General features: G+C 40.7%; 1 protein-coding gene across 2 annotated transcripts in view; it reads left to right on the forward strand.

The window, feature by feature from the left end:
* Positions 1 to 20,257, forward strand: part of RAPGEF5 (Rap guanine nucleotide exchange factor 5) — a 216,990-nt gene that overhangs the window by 82,420 nt on the left and 114,313 nt on the right. For both annotated transcript variants that reach the window (XM_019652001.1, XM_019652002.1), the window contains exon 7: positions 3,962 to 4,010. In XM_019652001.1, the coding sequence (XP_019507546.1) occupies positions 3,962 to 4,010 (49 nt within the window). The remainder of the gene's footprint in view (positions 1 to 3,961; positions 4,011 to 20,257) is intronic.

The raw sequence follows: 20,257 nt of genomic DNA on the forward strand, positions 1-20,257 counted from the left end.
AACACTGGTTAAAATACAAAAATGATCATAGTCCAATAAAGACTCTTCAGCATAACAATCTACCCCCTCATTTAATGGTTTAAAACAACACACATTTATTATCTCAAACAGTTGCTTAATGTCAGGAATTCAGGAGCATCTTATAGCTGGGTGGTTTTTGCTCAGGGTCTCTCAGGAAGTTGTCAGAATGTGGGCCCGGATGTGAGTCAAACAGAAACTTTTGTTTTTTTCAGAACTTTTATATTCTAAAACGGAAAAATGGATTGTAAATGTCTACTAATTTTATACCCATCCTGAAGGCTGGACTGGTGCTGGAGTATGGTATTTGTTTTTTGATGCAAACAGGTCTCTTATTAGTACTTAAAAAAAATTCTAGTCTCTTTGCAGTTGTTCAAAGGTTTATTTTTCAATAGAAACTTAACAATTATTTGCAAAGGAGGCTTTGAGTCTTAATATGTTCCGAAGATTCCTGCTGGGAGTAGTTTATTAGTGGTGAATGCCTTTTCTTTTGATTTTTCATTGTCCTCCCTCAGGCAGCTTTTTCTCTCTCCTAAATCCTTTCTATGTTCTCTTAAGGTTGCCTATGCATCTACCTCCTGTGGGTCAATGAATGAGTGTTGATTGCCCTGGATAATACCATAAAAAGACAAGCAGGTCCCTGCCTCAGCGGAGCTTCCATCCACAAGACAGGCATTAGTCAGACAGTGAAAAATGATTAAATGATTGCCAGTGTGTTAAAAAAAAAAAAAAAAAAGGCTGGCCGAGTGGCTCAGTTGGTTAAGAGCTCGCTCAAGTGTGCGAGTTCTGAGCAACAGCAGTTCGATTCCCAGCCCAAGCTGAGCTGCTGCTGAGCTGCCAACAGGTGGCAGGATGACTCAGCTAAAAAAAAAAATAGTGCTGTGAAAATGCTAGAGGAGCATATAATGGGATCTTAGCTAATTTGTGTTTTTGCTTGATCAGTGCTTTGTGGTTTGTGTTTTGTAGGATGAATAACCAACCTTCGGGGTTTTGTCAAAAACCTTTTCCATCCTGGGGCAGGAGAAGCTATTCTACACCTCACCATGCACAAAACACTCTTGCATCCTTCCTGACTGCAGGCGTTTAGGGGATTTAGTGTAGTACAGTAAAGTAATCTCGTTTACTTTATGTTAAATAAAAAAGCTTAGGTTTCCTCTCAACTGAACAGTGCAGTTCTTTCTCATTGCCGTCTGTCATCTCCATTCCATCTGCCCCCAGACGCTGTATTGGTTGCTCGCTCATCTCATTCCTCCCTTTCTTTCCTCACTAAATCTTTGAAAGATGTACAGTTATTCAATGGTAGGAATATAGTACTTTTCTTTTCTGAGCTGTTTATATTTTGAGCCTTATTTCTAATTAGAGAAAGAAAAGCTGAAGATCTCATGAAGAGAACTTCAGGCATGGAAAACAGAAAGCTGGAGAGAAGATTGTTTTTGATCCTCTGTCAGCAAATTAAGTGACCCACCTCGTGCATCATTCTCCATCTCTGCTTGCTTTCTGTCTCTGAGCCATGGTGGGATCTTCCCAGGGAGGTCATAAAATTGGGTAGCTTTTGACTAGGTCTCAGTGACTATTTATAGCCTGTATCTTGGCCCTAGCTCCGAACATCTGTGACACTGTGAAGGAGGGCAATCCTGAAAAGAGATGGTAATGATATAATAAACCTTACTGTAGTACTATAATAAACAATTTCAAATACATGAACTAGGCAATAATTAATGTTTTATTTCGTTGTTTTAATTGGACTAACCAGGCCAGTATTTGTAAAGGTTTTCCTATGGTCCTTCATCACGTGTATCTCCCCTAGCCCTCTTCTGTCCCGTACGTTCTTTAACTGCTCATCTTCGTACCATGAGCATTCTCAGAGCTCAGACTTCCAAGGTTGGACAGGGACTGTCTTATCACCATGTAATTTTCTGGAGAGAGAGCCTGAAGGTTTCAAAGAATCAGCTAAAACAAGAGTAGACCCTTTTGAATGGCAGTCAGACTAGCCAGCCGGGACAGCACGGCAGTAACGCAGGGCTGGGAAAGCTGTCTCTTTCCGGCTGATGATGCCCTGGCTATTTTGAAAGTGGTCCTAAGTGGGATCCCAATGCCTAGCATATAGTGCTACTTTAACCTTCAAGTAAATGAATATAAATTAGATTAATTTCAATAGCAAATCTTCTTTAACCTTGAACTTCCATATTCTCCCTTTAAAATCTCATTAGCAGGACCCTTCCAAACTCACCACCACCACTTCCAAACACCAGAACACACACACACACACACACACACACACACACACACTGCTAAGCTTAAAAGATTGTGTCCTGAAGAGGAATGAACTTACTCATTATGGAACTTTTATGACCATCAAACAGAGATTTCCCAAAGATTATCTTCATTATCTTTTTTGTTTTTAAATGTTTATTATTATTATTATTATTATTTTATTTATTTATTTTTTATTGGGGAATTGGGGGAGGGGAACAGTGTTGGAGAATTGGGGAGGGGGACCAACCAAGTTGTTGTTCTTCAGTCTTAGTTGTAGAGGGTGCCAGTCTCCATCTGGTTGCCAGTTGGCAGCTGGTGGCCTCTAAGCTCAAGGTGCTGTGTTACAATCTTAGTTGCGGGTGGTCGTAACCACCATCCCATGCAGGAGTCAAACCAGCAGCCTTGTTAAGAGCGCACGCTGTATCCAATGAACCATCCGGGCGGCAGCTCAGCTCAAGGTGCCGAGTTCAGTCTTAGTTGTGGGTGGGCATAGCCCACCATTGAACAGGCAGTCTTGTTGTTAGGAGCATGTGCTCTCACCAGTTGAGCCATCCTGCCATCTGTTGGCAGCTCAGCTCGGGGCTCAGCGTCACTGGCCCATGTGGGAATTGAACCGGTGGCCCTGTTGCTCAGAGACTCATGCTCTTAAGCTAACTCTTAACTAACTGAGCCACTAGGCCGGACCTTAAATGTTAACTTCGAAAGTCCTTGAGGTTATCTTTTTTTCCTCTGTTTTATATTCCTCTTTGGGAAAGCTTTTAGGAAAGGATTTAAGCATTCAAAACATGTGGGGTTGAGAGAGAGTGAGCAAGCAAAAATCTGGACCAGTGCGTGGAGGTTTACGGGCACTTAGGGCTTTAAAGTTTGTCTTATCTGTTCCCATTCCACCTGCCCTATGAGTTAATAGCACTTGCTTTCATGTGGCATCTTCCCACACGGGTTGCTGTAAGCCTTTCAGACTTAAAGTGAATATTCGTTGTGTTTGAGCAGAGGTTTAGTGAAACCATGGTCACCTATCTCAATTGTTCTAGCTCAGCGGTTCTCAACCTTCCTAATGCCGCGACCCCTTAATACAGTTCCTCATATTGTGGTGACCTCCAACCATAAAATTATTTTCGTTGCTACTCTATAACTGTAATTTTGCTACTGTTATGAATCGTAATGTAAATATCTTTTTGTTTTCCGGTGGTCTTAGGCGACCCCTGTGAAAGGGTCATTCGACTCCCAAAGGGGTCATGACCCACAGGTTGAGAACCGCTGCTCTAGATTCTCTGTATAAACAATGTTTGAATGAGAAATACTATTCAATATCTTTTCCAAGGTATCGTGCTCATTTTAATAATTTATTTACATTGTTTCTGAATGTTTTATAATCATATTTTTGAGGTTCTTACCATCACCATGGCAAAAATACCAATGTCTTATAATACATACATTTTGGCAACTGTCTGATTTCTTTTTAAAGTCAGTCAATATGATTCTTCCAGATTATTAGTGTAAAACTCTTGTGCAGAGGGTTTTCCATGTTATTAAAAACAAACAAACAAAAACCCCAAAATGGGAGCAAGCTTAGCTTTAATTACAGTAGCTTTTAATTTGGGTCACATATGTAAAAATAAAGTACCACTTTTGATAGCTACATTTTCCTTATTCTAATTTGATTTTTTTTCCCCTTAATATTTATCAGGTGCAGAGAGAGCTAGCAGCTGTTATTGCTTTGAAGGCAAAGAAGTCTGGTGAGTAGACGTTTCTGGGGCCTGAGGATCAAAACAGCACAGGATGTTACCTGTGGTTCTTTCCATTTTCACTGCCTTGTTTTGATTTATTTCCTATTTCGAGGAAAAATGAAATTTAAAATGTTTCTAGTTAATTGCAACCATGAAAAAGTCCAAGTATACAACAAAAGAAAAGCAAACACATTGCATTACCTATATAACAACAGAGGAAAAAGAAATAACATAAAGGTGGCCTTATTTTTAAGGATATGTTTTTTATCTCAAAATAGTTTCTTCTAAAAATAATTGAATTGCATAATGACATTTGAAAGCAAGCATTCTACATAGCATTGATTGCATGGATCTAGTTCCTGATATCTGTAGGAGCTAATCTGTGGAAGTGATCTGTGAAAAGCAAAAGGGAGCTTTCAAATACATTCTGAAGGAGAGGCTGAAATTCAATACGAAATGGAGACTCACTGAAGTAGAAAAACACTAGCTTAGAGAGGAGGAGTGTCAGAAGGAAGCATCCTTTGCTGTTCAGAGGGAGTAGGTCAGCGCTGAATGGAATGACAAACAGAAGGGAGATGATGGTTCTTGGTTGAGGTCAAACCAGAATAAGACTTTTCAGGTGGAAAGACTATGACAAAATCAAAGAGATGAGAAAATTTGAAGAAATAAATGGAAAGCAAGTGTCTTAGTAATACAAGCCATGCATTTTGCATGTATTTTTTTTTCCCCAGTTAGAAACTCCAATAATTTGCTTTTCTCAGTTGCTTTTTGAATCACATACCTTAGTATGTGTTAGCTGATTATACTATATCTTTGTTGATTTGGCTGCTGTAGAGGACCCAGACTGGATGCTATAAAGGTGGAGAGGAAGATGCAGAGAACAGCAGTCTTGACCCACAGGGTATTGAACAGAGAGGGCAGCGTGAATAGGGCTGGCTCCTCAGTGAACAGCATTAGATTATGGATATTTGCATAGGTGGAGGCCATGATGGAGAAAAGACGTCAATATAAAGGTTGTAGGATGGAGGGAGGCCTTGCAAATAAATTGTGCTAGAGCTGATCTTGGTTCCTGTAATCATTAGAAGACAAAAGCCTGTGTAAGTTGTGATGTCAGTGCCTTGGAGGATAGGATTTTTTGTTTTAAAGTTTCAGAAAACGTTGGGGAAATAATAAAAAGCTTTTAGTGTGACATTGCTGGAGAAAAACAGGGCAAGTAAATACAGATAGGAAGACTGGAGAAGGGGTTGGTGATTTGCAAAGAGTCAGGTGGGAAGGCCTCTGACAGGGAACTTTCGAGCAGAGACCTGAACTCAGTAAGGTGGTGAGCACCGTGGATATCCAGACAAGGGCATTTGGGCAGAGGTGTGTGTTTGAGGAACAGCAAGGAGGTGGGAGTGGCTGCAGCCAGGTGAACAAGGTGAAAAGAGGTCGGTTTTGGATGTCAGGCTAAGAAGTTTGAACTTCCTGAAGGTAAAGGGAAATAAAGAGGAGCAAGTAAGCAAGACATGTTAGATTGTGCAAAGTCCAAGACTGGTATGACGTCAATGTTACTATGCCTTGATGTGGCTGTATGACATTAGTCTGATGCTTTCCTTGTTTGATCTGTGGAGCTCGGAATGCGAACACAGCTTTGGCAGCTTCTTAGGGACAGAGTGAAATGGTCTCACACACATACACTAATGGTGAGACATAAATGTATAATTTCTCAGAAAAGCCATTTTTAGTATGTTCCAGTATCCCTAATTCTATGATCCAATAACTCCATGACTAGAGTTCCAGGTATAGGGCATAATCAGACATATATGTGAAGATTCAGGTAGAAGGAATCTATTGCATTGGTTTTTAACAATAAGAATTTAGAAAGATTCCTTAGGTCCCCATAGTAGAGAAATGGTAAAAATGATAAATCAGTGTCATAGAATGTTGAACAGCTTTTAAAATTATATTTTGAAGAACTAATGTAAAATGTTTAGTGGAAAAAAATGTATACAGTGAGCATGTATTACTTCTCTTTTTTCATAATAAAAATGGATTTAATCTTTTTTTTTTTTACTTTCATAGTATAACATGCTCATTGGAAAAACTTTGGTAATGCATGAACGTATGAAGAAATTGAAAAATCACCCATCATCTCTCCAACAGAGATGACCACTATTACTCTTTTCTTGTTTATATTTCCAGACATTTCCCTATTAATATATAGATATTATATGATTATCTATTAATGTGCAGATTTGATAAAAGTGGGATCATCATGTATGTGCTCTCTTATTTTGTATATGAATAATAGTATATTCATATGCAGTTAAGAAATAATATAAAGGTCCCATGTTCCCTTCACCTGGTTCCTGTAATGGTGACATCTTCCAAAACTAGAGTCCAGCATCACACCCAGGATGCTGACACTGACACAGACTATTTCCATCACCACAAGGCTCCCTCATGTCGCTCTTTTATAGCTACACCAATTTTCCTCCTACCCCACTCCCTCGTTAACTCCTACAATTACTAATCTGCTTTCTGTTTCAATAATTTTGTCATTTCAAAACTTTTACGTAAATGCAGTCATATCATATGGGATCTTTCGGGAGTGGCCATTTTCACTTGTAATTCTCTGGAGAGTCACTCTGGGGGTTGTTGTGTACATCAGTGAATAGTTCGTTCCTTTTTGTTGCTGAATGGTATTCCATCATATGACTTTATCAGATACACTGTATGCCAGGTATAGGGTAAGGCGTGAGGATGCAATGATGAGCAAGGACAAATATGACCCCTGCTGTTTTTAAAATCACAACATGTTTTCAAATAAAAAACATGAATAGTCAATGGCTTTCTGAAAAAGGAAAACTTATTACTGTACAATTAGGAGGTAATAAAACACAAAACTTTTTATCACAGCCTTAATTAAAGCAGCAAGGTGGCACTTGCTGTGTGTCCTTGTTTTTAAAAACCATTTTTTGAAGGTTTTTTTTAAAGAAGAAAAAGAGGCTGGTATACATCTAATAAAAAAAGGTATTAAAATGATTGCTGGCACATCTGTGGCTTGACAGAAGGAATTGATTACCCTAATACCTTCTGTCTTGCAGTAAAACTTAATTAGGGTTCAGGTGGTCATACCCGATTTATGTCTTACTACGAAGGGTTATTAAAACTAAAATTATTATAAAGAAAAAGTTTTGGTTTTTGTTTCAGGTCACCATACAAACAGAAATGAAAGTAACAGCCAATCGATAAATTATATAAATGATTCAAGGCTCTAGCTTAGTAAAAAATCCATTTTATTGTAACCTTCTAAGAAGCCATTAGGTTGTGCCTTTAAACAGCTTTCTCTTCTAACTGCTAACCTTGGTGTCTGTGAATCGCATTTTATTTAAGGCGTCACAAGATTTTTAGAAATTAACCCAGATATCCTTGCACATCTTTCTTTTTGTTGGGTTGCTTATTCTAGTGCTAATTAGAATCTTGGGAGATATGTTTCTTCCCTTTTCCAACAAATCCACAGCCAAAGCACTTTTAAGCTCTCGTTATCTTTAGATTATATGAACCTTGAGCCACGATGAGCTTCTATAAATGGAAAGCCAGAAATTTCATATTGGTAAATCTCCTTGGCAGTTTTCATCTTTCACTCTCTCTGCTTAGCCCATGGCTGGTTAAGTGTTTTAAAACGAAGCATCTAGGATATTAATGTTTGGAAAAGAAAGAAGGGATTCTGGGCTCTGTTTTTGCCACTAAATGTCTCTCTGACCTCAGCAAAGTGATTCCAGTTTGTATCATGAGGGGCGTTGGTGTAGAACCTGGTGACCTTAGAGATTCCTTCCAGCTCTAACATTTAATTATAACAATGACTATTTTCATTCATTACCTTCATTATCCTTAATGGAGTCACAATTCTGGGAATATTTTTTTCTCGGGACTCTTAGGTGCAAGTGATAGAAAAATAAACTGAAACCCGGAAAGGGAATTTATTGGCTCAGAGACTCTATGGGGTTAAGCAATCTCAGCAGAAAGCAGCTCTTTCCCGGTAGGCCCAGTAGAAGTCTTGGTGGAGACTCCTTTGCAAGGATGAGATGCCCACCTCGGGAACAGCAGAAACGTGGTGGGGGGATCATGTCAGCCCCACACAAGACACATGGACGAGGCTAGAGCAGCCATTGGCTCCTCAAAGAAAACCAGCAGCAGGGGAATGGGTGCTGGGCCATGAGCACAATGTGTTCACCATGGGAGGAATTGTTTGTATTGACTCAATCTCAAAATTTAGAGAAGTGTACCTGATGCCACTCAGGCTGGAAAGTCTGCAGATAGACTGCAAACCCAGGTTTTCCAACTACACCATATCCCTCCCTTGTTAGTAATTTTCTGGATTATGAGAGTAAAGATATGATTTGTGAAGATAATCCCATTTTCCACTTTTGTTCCTGAAAATGGAAAAGAACAGAGTGAAAACTCAAAAACTTTTCAAGTAGTGGATAGTAGCATTTTTCCCCCCTTTCTAAGATAAATTAGCCAGAGGCTCAGGTTAAAGTATTGTTTGTATACCAAAATATTTTATTATTTCTTTGCGATATTAACATATATTGCATAAAATAGTATAAAATGGTTTGCCTGTTGTGTTTAATATTGGCTTTTTATAAATGTTATTCTTAATAGGGTAGAAAGGATAAGAGAAAAGTCAGTGCTTTACATTAGAGTTAAATTGTTTCTCCTAGCATCAGAGATCCTCTTGTTTGTGTTATTTTTGAATCCTATAGTCCAGCTTAAGTACACATTTGAACGGTGGTGTAATTTCAACAGCCTGGTCACTACTGTGTGCCATACACTGAACACTGTAACACATTCATTCAAGTAGGCAACTCCTGGGTCTGGTAGTCATGGTGGACCCACCAGGCAAGTTGAGGGTCTTTTGTCACCCGGTACTCTGGTTAAATTCCCAGCTTTTAAGATCTGTTTGTAACAAGAACTGATCACTAATAACACTTTTTAGGAAAGTGTAGCAGTTTTAAGCCCTCTTCTTCAGTATACCTATCTTAAGATTGGGGGAAGTCAAATGTTGCCAGGCAGCTGTATCTGAGATTTGAGGTCTGAGGTCTGACACAATTGAAAAGACATCTTCTCCGTCAGGGCTGAAGCATTTCAAAGAAAAGATATTCATGTCACTTTGTCTTAAGAAATGAAATAGGCGGATTATTTTTAATGAGAATAAGTCTTTTCCTTTTGCACATTTAGAAGAAAAAAATAACCATTAAACCTATAGAATCGCCCTGACTTTTATGGTCCTCTAAATGTTGAGTTTTTATTTTTAGTTGACAGATTCTTCTTTTAATGTAACACCATGTTTGACTTGACCCTTATCCTTTTGTAAACACATTGCTCATATAGAGAGGAATGTATAATATGATGGGATTTTAGTAGATGTTAATAATAAAATTCAGGGCCAGCAAAGATGGATTCACATGCGAATCCAATTATTGCTATTTCAAACTCTTTCTACCTTTTGGTTTTCTGTAATAATTTTTTATGGAAATAATTTAAATGCTCTTAAAACTAAAAGCTATAGATACCTTCTTTTGAATGTTTTTCCCCCCCCCCATCTAATCTCTGAGTGTTCTTGTGATAAATGTTTGAGCTAAAAAAGACTAGTTTATAATAGCAGAAGTCTGTTGGCTCTATTTTACATGATTAATATATTCTGCTTAATTTTTAGTGATACTTTCAAACCACTCAAATTTCCCCAAGTCCTTTGCAGCCTGTCCTCAAAGGAGGTGTCCCTGGTTCTCTCACAATTGCTATTTCTGCATATTTTGATTTTATCCTTTTCTTCCCTTTGCCACCTCCTGGATGTCGCAAGAGCCAGCGGCCACTACTCCCATTTGTGGTCAGCACAGACCTACACTGACTGTCTGAGAACCCCACTGAATGTGGTTATTGAGCATTTGTTAACCCAGAGGGAAGAAGTAGTACGTGTTTTCGCCTAAAATAATCATCCACACTCTGGTCTTCCCTGATTGATGACCTAGGATGTTTTCCCTAGAAGAGAGAGCTTTGTCTGACACCATGCCGATGGTTGAAGTTTGGAAAACCTCTCTCCTCTGCTGCTATAATTAGCTCCTTGTTCTGACATTTCCAGAGGCTGTTCTGTCCCTGCTTGCTAACAGATTGTGTACATTCACATCCTATCTCCACCAGTGTCTGTTCTCATTGAACAGCAGTCAGTTCGTTCAGTGGTTGACAGGTTGTGTCTTCCTTTGTTTTTTTTAATAGCATAAAACTTTTAATAAGAGTCTTGAAACTGTAAGTCTCAGTGTGGCGTAAAGGCAGAGAATATTTGAAAATGTAAAATCCTTATAATCAAGAAAAGAATACCATTGGTAAAACCCAGGAACAATTGAAAATGCATGCATCAGATGCTTGGTAAATTTTTTTCTGACTCTCCCACTGGGATACAAAGAAAATTGCCTTTAAAAAAAAAAAAAGTCCCGCAATGCTGTCTTTTGTAATTAGAGCTATTAAGTCGAAATGATAAATAACCATTTGATGACATACTATAAAATAAAATAGCCTTTTGCCCTGATTTCTCCTGAATAGCAAGAGATCTGAGAGTAGCAAGTATAGGTAGTTGGACTCATTTAACCCCGAGGATTGTTTAGAATTTAAAAAATTAGAAAGCAAGGCATCCTTCAACGTGGTCCTGTCCATCAGGATAGTAAATGAAACTGATTTGCCAAGGAGGTGAATAATGACAACCACAACAGAGGGGGTACTTGAGCATGCAACGTTTTTGAGGCCTTTGTTTTCAAAAACGCGCTGCAGGGCACTTCAGTGACAGTAGGTAATGCTTATAAGGCCCTACAGACAAAGGTAATTATTGCTGTTGATGAGATCTTGTTCCTGTTTTAGAAAAGCAAATACTGGAAGAACGGAGCACTGAAGGTTCCTGTCCCCAGGAATGAGAGGGCTTGCGGACCAGGCCCTTTTCTGGCTTTGTGTGATCCAGGACAGTGATTTATATTATTCAGATGCCTACCTGTTATTGCCTATTTTTTTTATAAATGTTGCCAAGCCTAGAGAAACAGTTTCCTGAGGTTTGGAGCAGAGGGGTGGGTGTAAGACACGAGAGAGGAATTAAAGGGAGGATCGAGTTTTCTATTTGAGGGCTGAAAAAACAGCTTCTAGCATTGCAGCTCCTGGGAACATACTTTCTGTGAGGAAACTAAATGAATATAATGAGTGTACCCTGTGCATAAATTCAATATTCGTTTTACACCCAAGGTCAAATGAAAGTTAATGACCATTTGCACACCAGAGATCCGAAACCCACATTTTACGTTTTTCTCATAATGGCAGGAACAGAGAGTAATTTATATTTAAATTGATTTAAATTTCAAAGCATAAACACAGAGGTCTCCCCGGTACCCATTTTTCCTCAGTGAAACTTCCTGGCAGGGCTGGACTTTCATAACAAATTAAGTCCCCTCCCATTCCAGCTCCCCACTGTGGACAGTTTTTGTTTTCGGTGGAACTACCCTGTTCCCACCCTGCTGGGTTAGTGACACTAAATCAGAAGCTAGCAATGCAATCAGGGCCACTTTCTTAATGATTTAGGTTTTGCATTTGTTGAGCTAATTAGCTGATTGAGGCAGCTAATGGGTGTCTTTAATACACTGTTGACTGGGCAGCGTCTCCCCAAAGGCTGCCAACTCCTTTGTTCTTGGGCTTCTGTGGAGTGGGAGCTGCTTCCCAGAAGAACATGTGATATATGCCACCCAGTGTCCACAGACACTTGAGAAGCTAATATGCTAATTATGAAGTGCCCTCAAAGGACGAGCATACGCTGAAAACCCTGTCTCTGACTAATTCTGTGTGTTTGAACAAAGGTTTACATGTGAGGGTTACCTGGGTGCAGACGGAAGAAGGATGGCTCTGTAGCCCACTCTCAGAATTTAGAATTCTATGATTGCTTCTCTGTACATCCCTAAAGTACAAAAAAACAAAAAACAAAAACAATCTGCAGATATTTTAAAGTATTAAGTAGAATATCTAAGGAACTATTAAAAGAAGAAGATGATTAGATGATTATATGGAAAGCTAAATTAATGGCTAAAGTCATCTCTCTTATGAACCAAAATCTTCCTTAAGAACAAGAATCCTTACCGCATGCTGGTTTTATAAAGTTATAAAATCCTGCAGTCCCGTAAACACAGTCTCCTACCAAAACCCGGCAGTCCTAGACATGTAGTCAGGAAATTTGACTCCCACACTGGCCTGTGTTCGCTCCGGCAATTCGCTGGCTTCCCTCAGCGTGTTTCCACTTTATAAAAGGAAGAAGTCAGACGTGGTTGGTGCCATGCTAGGCCTGCGGGTCAGGGCCTAAGTACTAAGTTCCAGGAAGCTTTGCTTTTCTTAATCATGCATTGCTGTTTATTTAATAAGTAGGAATAGCTGCTGATGGTTTCATTTGCTTTCCAAACTTGTTTCATTTCATTGACGTTTTTCTCAGTGAAAATCTACAGAAGGCCCTCGTCTGTCCCTATCCCCCTGGGGACATTTTTTTGCTGTCATTTGTATTGACAAGTAAGAGCTATCAAGGGAAATCTTTGTGTTGGCCATATGACCCAGCCATTGTCCATCATTCGTCACCTTAGAAGTCTAATTGTATAAACAGCCATGAAAACGGAACTGTTCTCTATAAAACTGAAAATGACATGAACACGCATGAATGTGTGTGGATATAAGTAAGTAATGCTGCGTAGTATGCAGTGCAAGGCATGTGATTTGATTCAGCTGACTTTTGCCAGCGTAAGCGATGCTGTTACGAGAAAAGTGAAATTTATGTCATATACTATTCCTTCCACTGTCAAAACACATAAATGATTACCATCTAAGAATTTCTAAATCAGACATTTTCCTTGGAAGTGGCCAAACAAACTATGGTTCTAGCTATTTGCATTTTTCAGATAGGTTATAAAAACACTTTATTTTGCTACTGCATACACTGATTGCCATCTGTTTTTGGAATGAGATCGGTGATAGAATTTTTGACCTTGGAGTCAGTGAAAACTTGTATTGTACAACTTCTGCTTCAACAGTATTTTTTGACATTAAGTGTTTTTGTGTGGAGATTATGAAACGGAGATGGATAGATAACTTTTTTAAAAGTTTCTTTCTAAAAAGCTACATCAGAATTCCTCCTTAACCAAGTAAAATTTTGTTTTTCTAAAACAGTGGTCTTTAGATTGAATTTTCATAGCAGTTACCTGCAGCACTGGTTAACAGTGCTAATCCCTGCCCTGCCTCCCTCCCCCACCAATTAAGTGTGGATGGTGCCCCCGCATCTGAATTTTTAACCATACTTCACCCCGGGGTGATTTAGATGCCATGATTTCACAGACACATTCCAAAGTCTGTGTTGGTCCAGTGAACCAAGCATGGTAGAGGGAATCCAAATGTTATTCATATGTTTGCTGCTAACTCATTGGACAACTGCCTAACTTTTCAGTGTTTCTCCACCTGAATGGAGATTTTCTCATGGTAGTGCCATGAGAAATAACCGAAATAACAGAATTAAAGCTCTCATGTCATTGGCAGTAAAAGCTTTATAAAATGGAGAGAATTTTACCAAGTTTTGTTTGGTGGGCAGATTCAGGAGCAAACAAACATTCTCACTAAAGTTTCTATGCTAAACTTACCAGGAAGACATTTTGGTGGCAGTGGATTGCACTGGTTTAAAGGGAAGTATATTTAACCCTGGCTTCACATCAGTGCACCTGAACCAAAGCCGTATCCTTGTAAATTGTGGGCAGATCCCTAGTCAATAGACTAGGGCTTTTCTGGCTCTCTTTTTGTCAATAAGTGCCTAACTTCTATCTGTTGAAAATTCAAACATTTAATAAAAATGAAGCATTCACTTTAAGACTTATTCAGATCAATCGAGGAGGTTTACACCTTATCATGTTAGTGTTTTCTGATAGAAAAATGACTGAGAAATTTGAGATTGAGTAACCTTTATATAAGGATATCTTTATATCCTTAGGAATAGATGATAGTTTTTAGAAATGTTGCCCATTCCCCCGCACTCTATACTAGAGAACAAAGTATGACAGATAGAATTGCCATCTTATATATGTTCTTATTTTCTTCATTTTCATTTTTAGTTTTGTTTTCATATGTTTAAAAGGCCCATCTCTAAATCCTAGTTCTGAAGGTGGAGGTGAGTACAGATCCTTCTCCCCTGCCTGAGGGGGTCTTATACAGCAAATGCAAATTTATCACAGATTAGTAAGAAAGCAAACTTCCCCACTCTTCAGGTGGGAGGCATTAAGGGAAATTGGAGATTGTCCCTAAGCCCTGGCCAAGGATGCCTCCTGCTGACAGTGGATGGAGTGGAGCATGGGGGAGGGGCATTTTTCCGCAGCCTGTGGTCCCCAGGGAGTGGTGTATATACCAGGGAAAGGGCAGACTCCCATCACCAGGCCGTGGTGTTGGGCAGCATACCTAGACTGTGGGCTTGGCTACTGGGCACCTCCCACCTCCAGTCACCTCAGCATCATCACTGCATAGAATTCAGGCTTAGCATTTGTATGTAAATCCAAGTGACTGAACTTGCTTCATTTTGCCAGTAACATTAGGCCTGAATGAGTCAACGAATTTCAGGGCTAATTTTGTAACCAATTGGACAGTCTCATCAAAAGGTCACATTTCTTTGTGTTGTTCAGGATACTCAAAGTGCGTTTTCCTGGGGCCTGCTCTGGTGCAGTTTTTTATTACCTTGATATTTCAAGAAGAAACCCAGATAGATAACATAACCTGTATTTTGTCTATTTTCTGTGAAAATTCAAAATCCGTGTACTTTTTACTTTTGTGAGAGGAAATATGGCTCAGAGCCTTCGGGTTGGATGTGAAAAATAGTTTGGGCCAATAGCCAATGCTGGTTTTTCCCCCAAATATATTTTGGCTTAGTTTTGTTATCTGACAATCTTATGAGATTATTTTGTTTTATGAGCCATTAAAGCACTTACATTGATACTCAAAAATGGTCATGTAACAGGCTCTCAAAGTTATTCACTACACTGCAATGTGGATGGGAAATTGCTGTGTTATTTTTGACAACCATGCTATAGTCCTCACAAGCTGCTACCTACTGCCAGCGGTCTGTACTTTAACTGTTTCTCATTTGAACTCTTTTTGTGATAAATGGTCTGTTCAGATTGTTGCTCCTGCCTAGTTTAAATCCTCCCTTTTGGACCGCTGGGTTCCTGGCCTGTAAGGTTGTTGGAACCCCATGGTGCCCCTAGGCTCCTCCGGTCTCTCCGTTGTCGCTGCTGCTCCCGTGGGATTTGCAGGGGCGGTCAGAGGCCCATCTTGGCTGGGTCGGTCTCTGGGCCTTCCTGGCTGCCCCATCCCATATTGCCTCTTGCTGGGGCTGCAAACCTCAGCACTTCCCAGCCACGTGCTCCCTCTTGCTGCTGGCTCTTTGTGAGGGTAGGCGCCTTCGCAAACACCCCATCCTGGGGAAGACGCGCAGCTCGGGGAACATGAGCTCTGCACCCTGTCCTGTCCCTAGCATTACACTATGCCCACTGCTGACCCACTGTGGGCATGCTGGCCCCCACGTGGGGCTGAGGGCAGACTCTGAGGCAGTCTTCTCTGTCTGCTAAGGCTCGACCTGTGTGCAAACCTGCCCTCCTGTCCTCACTGTGCCCTCCACCATCTACCAGCCCTCACCCTTTCAGAGCCCAAGCCCAACCTGGGAAGGTCAGGCCCACAGTCTTACCTTCCATCTCTGCTGTCTCTTTACCCTTTTCCTCCCACTGTCCACTCGGAGCAACATGGCGTCAGCCCATTACACATTACATCCTGACTGCCTCCTTGAGGGGAGCAAACCTGTGACCTAGCCCCCCTCCCCCCCGGAGAGAAGGAGCAGAGATCTGACATCCAGAGCTGGTTCTGGATGGGCTAAGGAAAGGAACATTTCTCTACAGACTTGCCCTTTCAAGCCTGTTGTCTTGCTACAATATTCTACCTTGGATGTTGAAGACAAATATTAATGACTTGTGTTTACATTTCTTCCACTCTCCTGCAATAGTAGGTGACTCTCGTTAGAAACAAGCTCCTGTCCACAGATGAAGATGAAAAGTAAAAAGCACACTACCGTGTTTTATAGTTATAAAGCAGCTCCCCTTGATTAAGCACCTTATCGCCATCCTTTCTTCCATGCACCCATCCTGTGGAGCAGTGGTTCTTATCATTACCCGTTTTGCAGGTAATGATGTTGAAACTCAGTGAGTTGATGTAATTTTACGAAGGTCATATACTAGAAATATTATAGGAATGATGCCATAGTTTCCCGAATGTGTAATAAAAGAAAATTGCTTCAAATTCTAGCAGGTTAGATTTAGATGAAGGTTAAGGAAAATTTTCAAATCTTTCCTGGCCTCCTCTTGGGCTGCCTCCTCCCATCCCCCCCATTGATTGATTGATTGATTGAGTGATGGATTGATTAATTAGTCAGACCAATACTTCGCTTGTATAATATCATCAAACAGAAGGCCTCTTGGGGAATTCTTGGTGGCTCCTCTGTATGGTTTAGAATTCCACTGTCATGTCAATGGGAAGATGTAGCAGTAGCATTACTGACAGTTCAGGAACAAAAAGCCTTATGAGCATCATATGAGAGGCAGAAACTGGTAATGTTATTTTTAAAATGTAGATGCTTGTCTATCATAAAACCTTACTAAACAAGGGTGTCAGTGTAGATCTGACCTGTTGTGTTTTCTGGTTTATAGTCCCGGAGGCAGATTTGTGTAACTGTGAAAAGAAAATGAACAGACTCAGGTTCAGCTCTGCCTTAGCCACGCGCTATGACTCAGTGGCTTCCAGAGGCTCATTTCTTTCTTCTGTGAAATGGAGCTGAAGGCGCATGCCTCTGGGGCTTGGTGGGGGCCGGGGACTTGCCGGGGTGGGGGGGGGGTAAGCGAGATGGCATAAAGCATGTAGCCTCATGTTGGCAATAATGTGGCTCAGAAATCACTTTTCTTTTACCCCTTGACCTAAAATTCTTTAAAATTTTTAATTCCTGAGAGAAATTATATAAAAGAGAGTGGTAACAGAGTACACTAGGATCTTTTAAAATGAACATCTTGCAGTGTCTGAGCATCATCGCTTCTTGTATTTTTTACTGTGTGATTATAACAGATTGAACCTGTCCTGTCAGCAGAACACACATCCTAAAAATACACTTAAAAAACTGAAGTTTTTCTGTTTCTCAGTAAAAATGTCGAAGAACAATTGTACCTAAGGTTAACTTGATTTTTTCAATTGAGGTTTTATTTTAGTCACATCCTATACAAGCTGTCTTTGCATTAAAAGGAAACATGGCTTGTTTTTTGTTTTGGTTTTTCATGTTTCTTCATGAGAAGGGCAACCACATGGGCTCCTGGGATCAAGTACTGTTGAGCTCTTTCTAAGTCTGGCGTACCAAGCAAATATTTAGGGTCTAATTAAAGGATTTGGTACAGGACATAGTTTGCTCTGGCGACATTATATCATTTTTCTCTGTTGAATAACTTTTCCATTGACTGGACATGTGTTAACTGTTAACTCAAAAAAAGAAAAAAAACAACACTGCGAAAACCTATCAAGAAGTGGGAAGAAAGGAAGTTTGGAGGGTCTCTGCTACAAGACAAGGACAGAGGACTCAAATGGAATCCTTTCTGCCTTGGGCAGGGACAAGCCAGACAGCCAGCCAGGCGGCAGAGAGGCTGCACAGAGCCCTCTCAGTGGCCTGAGCTGCCTCCAGCGAGCGTGCAGAGCGGGAAGTATGTGATTGGGGAGATGGCAGTTTTCCAGCTACCCCTGATTTTAGCCTCCTCACTGTGGGTTTTTATGTTGTCTGGGTGCTGTGAATTTTCAGAACATCAGCACACCTATATTCAAATGTTAATAAAAGTAGTACATTTCTTTTGTGCCGTAAACACTGGTTATTTGCTCTCTATAAACCCTTGGGTTGTGAGGCATGGCGAGAGAGGGGAAAGGAACACTTAAAAATGAGTTAAGTCATTATGGCCCTAATTTTCAAAGAGTCTGAATTCCTAGGAGGAAATTCAAGTCCGTTCTTACTTAGACTGTGTGCAATAAACCTCCTGTTTTCTGTGTTTTCAGTCTCACTCCTGTTCCATTCAGTTTAGACAATTTAAATTTCCATAGCATGTTAGAACAGATAAAGGCTAAGACCTGAGTACCTCGCTCCCTCCTCCACTGACTTCCTGTGCAATTCTGGGTAAGCCATTGAGCATTTCTTGGCCTCAGTTTTCTCATCTGTAAAATGAAGGTAATCGTAACAGCAGTAGGAATCTGATTGAGGAGAAGGCCAACCAGATACCTGTCCTGAAACATGACTTGGGATTAAACATCTATTGTGGGCTAACAGATATATGATCTCATTTAACTCAGATTTCCATATGAAATGAATCAAGGAAGGTATAGCTGGGATAGAACCTGAGACCCTATGGCCCAGGCCAGGTTGAGACTCCAGCCTGGACGTTGGCCAGTGCTGATTACTGAAACGGGAATCACAGGTGTGAAGGTGCACAGCTTGCGCACCCCTGGGCTAATTCGCGCTGAATCAGGGTGGCTGCGGGTGGGTCCTGGAGCCTGACCTGGTATTGAACTTTCTGTGTGCAACTCACATTCCCTAAGTGGGGAGCGGCAGGATTCTAAAGGAACCGGGGGGATGGCGTGATCAGACTCGCCTTTGGAAGGGGAACTCGGGCAGCTGTGTGGAGAATGGATTGAGGGAGAGGATGGCTTGGAAGCTGTGGCAGGCCCAGGTGAGAGAGAGGTGGTGAGGTCATCAGCCAGGACAGTGAGGTCATGAGCCAATGTCATGGCTCGGAGGAAGAAGGGTGGAAATATTTCAGAGCTAGAAGTGACAGGATTTAGTGAAAGACTGATGTGAGGACTGAGGAAAAAGAAGAACGCGAAGATGCCTGGTGGTGATCTAAACTAAAACACAGACCCCAGGAGGATGAAGAGGCTTATGGGATATAATGAAGGTGGTCTGTGCTTTCAGACCTTGGTTTCCTCACACCCTATTACACAGAGGACTCCTTCTTCAGCCCAGAGGTTGCACCGCTGCACTTATCATAGCCGCTCATACACAGCAGATATGTGATGGTCTGCAAAATGAAAATATTCAGTGTGTAACTGGAGATGTCGTCCTAGAACTTAGGGAAGAGGGAAGAGATGGAGGCACCGATGTGGGAATAACCTGCATAATGGTGAAAGTCGAAACCATAGGAACAGATAAGATCATCCAGAAAAGAGGCACAGAGAGAAGAGAGCCTGCGGGAAACTTGCATTTTTAGAGGGTTCAAAGGATGATAAGGACCAAGAAAAGAGGGTTTTAAAACAACAGTCTCAAGTTCAGCTGACAGGCTGAACAGATCGGGGCTGAGAAAAGATTGTTGGGACAGAGATAAAGCGGCCACTGGTGAGCTTCCAAAGAGAAGTTCGAATGGCACTGGATGGGCCAGATTATAATACTATATGACACGTCTTAATGGTGAATACCAACCACTATTGTTCAACTTTTAACATTAAAAAAAAAATACAAGGATGAGGTAGAAGTTACAACTGATTTTTTTCCTTTTTTTTTTTTTTAAGAATAGAAAAAAGTTGAGCATTTTGAATCATTTGTGATTATATTACTGGTAACCAAAATTAAATATACTCTATCAGCATTTCTTGCCGCAAGCGTGTTTCCATGCCATCCCCCAGGGGAGGTACTGCTTGCTGGATGTGGATGGAGTGTCACTGAGGGGCCTCCTAAAATAAATATTATGGCCCCACTCCAGGAATGGTACAAAAAAATAGCTGGTTATTTAGATAATGAGGGACTGGGCTCTGCCTCCTGTGGCCTGGAAACACCTCTATGTTTTCCTAACATTTTTACGTCCACAACCCACAGAACACACAAAAAAGCCTGTCCTGGTACACAGCTCATCCACATTGGTGAAGAAAACTTGACTAGTTGGGATGCACTTTGATCCTTACATTTCTTTCCTATTCTGTTCTATTTCATTAAAGAAAAGAAATGAAAAGAAACGCTGGTCCACGTGAATGGAGGTGCACTAAGCTGTTTCACCAGCACTGCAGGCTCCATCCTTGACCCGGGCTGACTTGAGCTGCCACAGACAAATAGATTTTATATGGAGGACTAGGACACGCTGCTTGGCCTCTTCTATCCAGTGGGGCTGGTTTTA

Source organism: Hipposideros armiger, unplaced genomic scaffold, assembly GCF_001890085.2.
Source record: "Hipposideros armiger isolate ML-2016 unplaced genomic scaffold, ASM189008v1 scaffold_171, whole genome shotgun sequence".
Classification (NCBI taxonomy): Eukaryota; Metazoa; Chordata; class Mammalia; order Chiroptera; family Hipposideridae; genus Hipposideros; species Hipposideros armiger.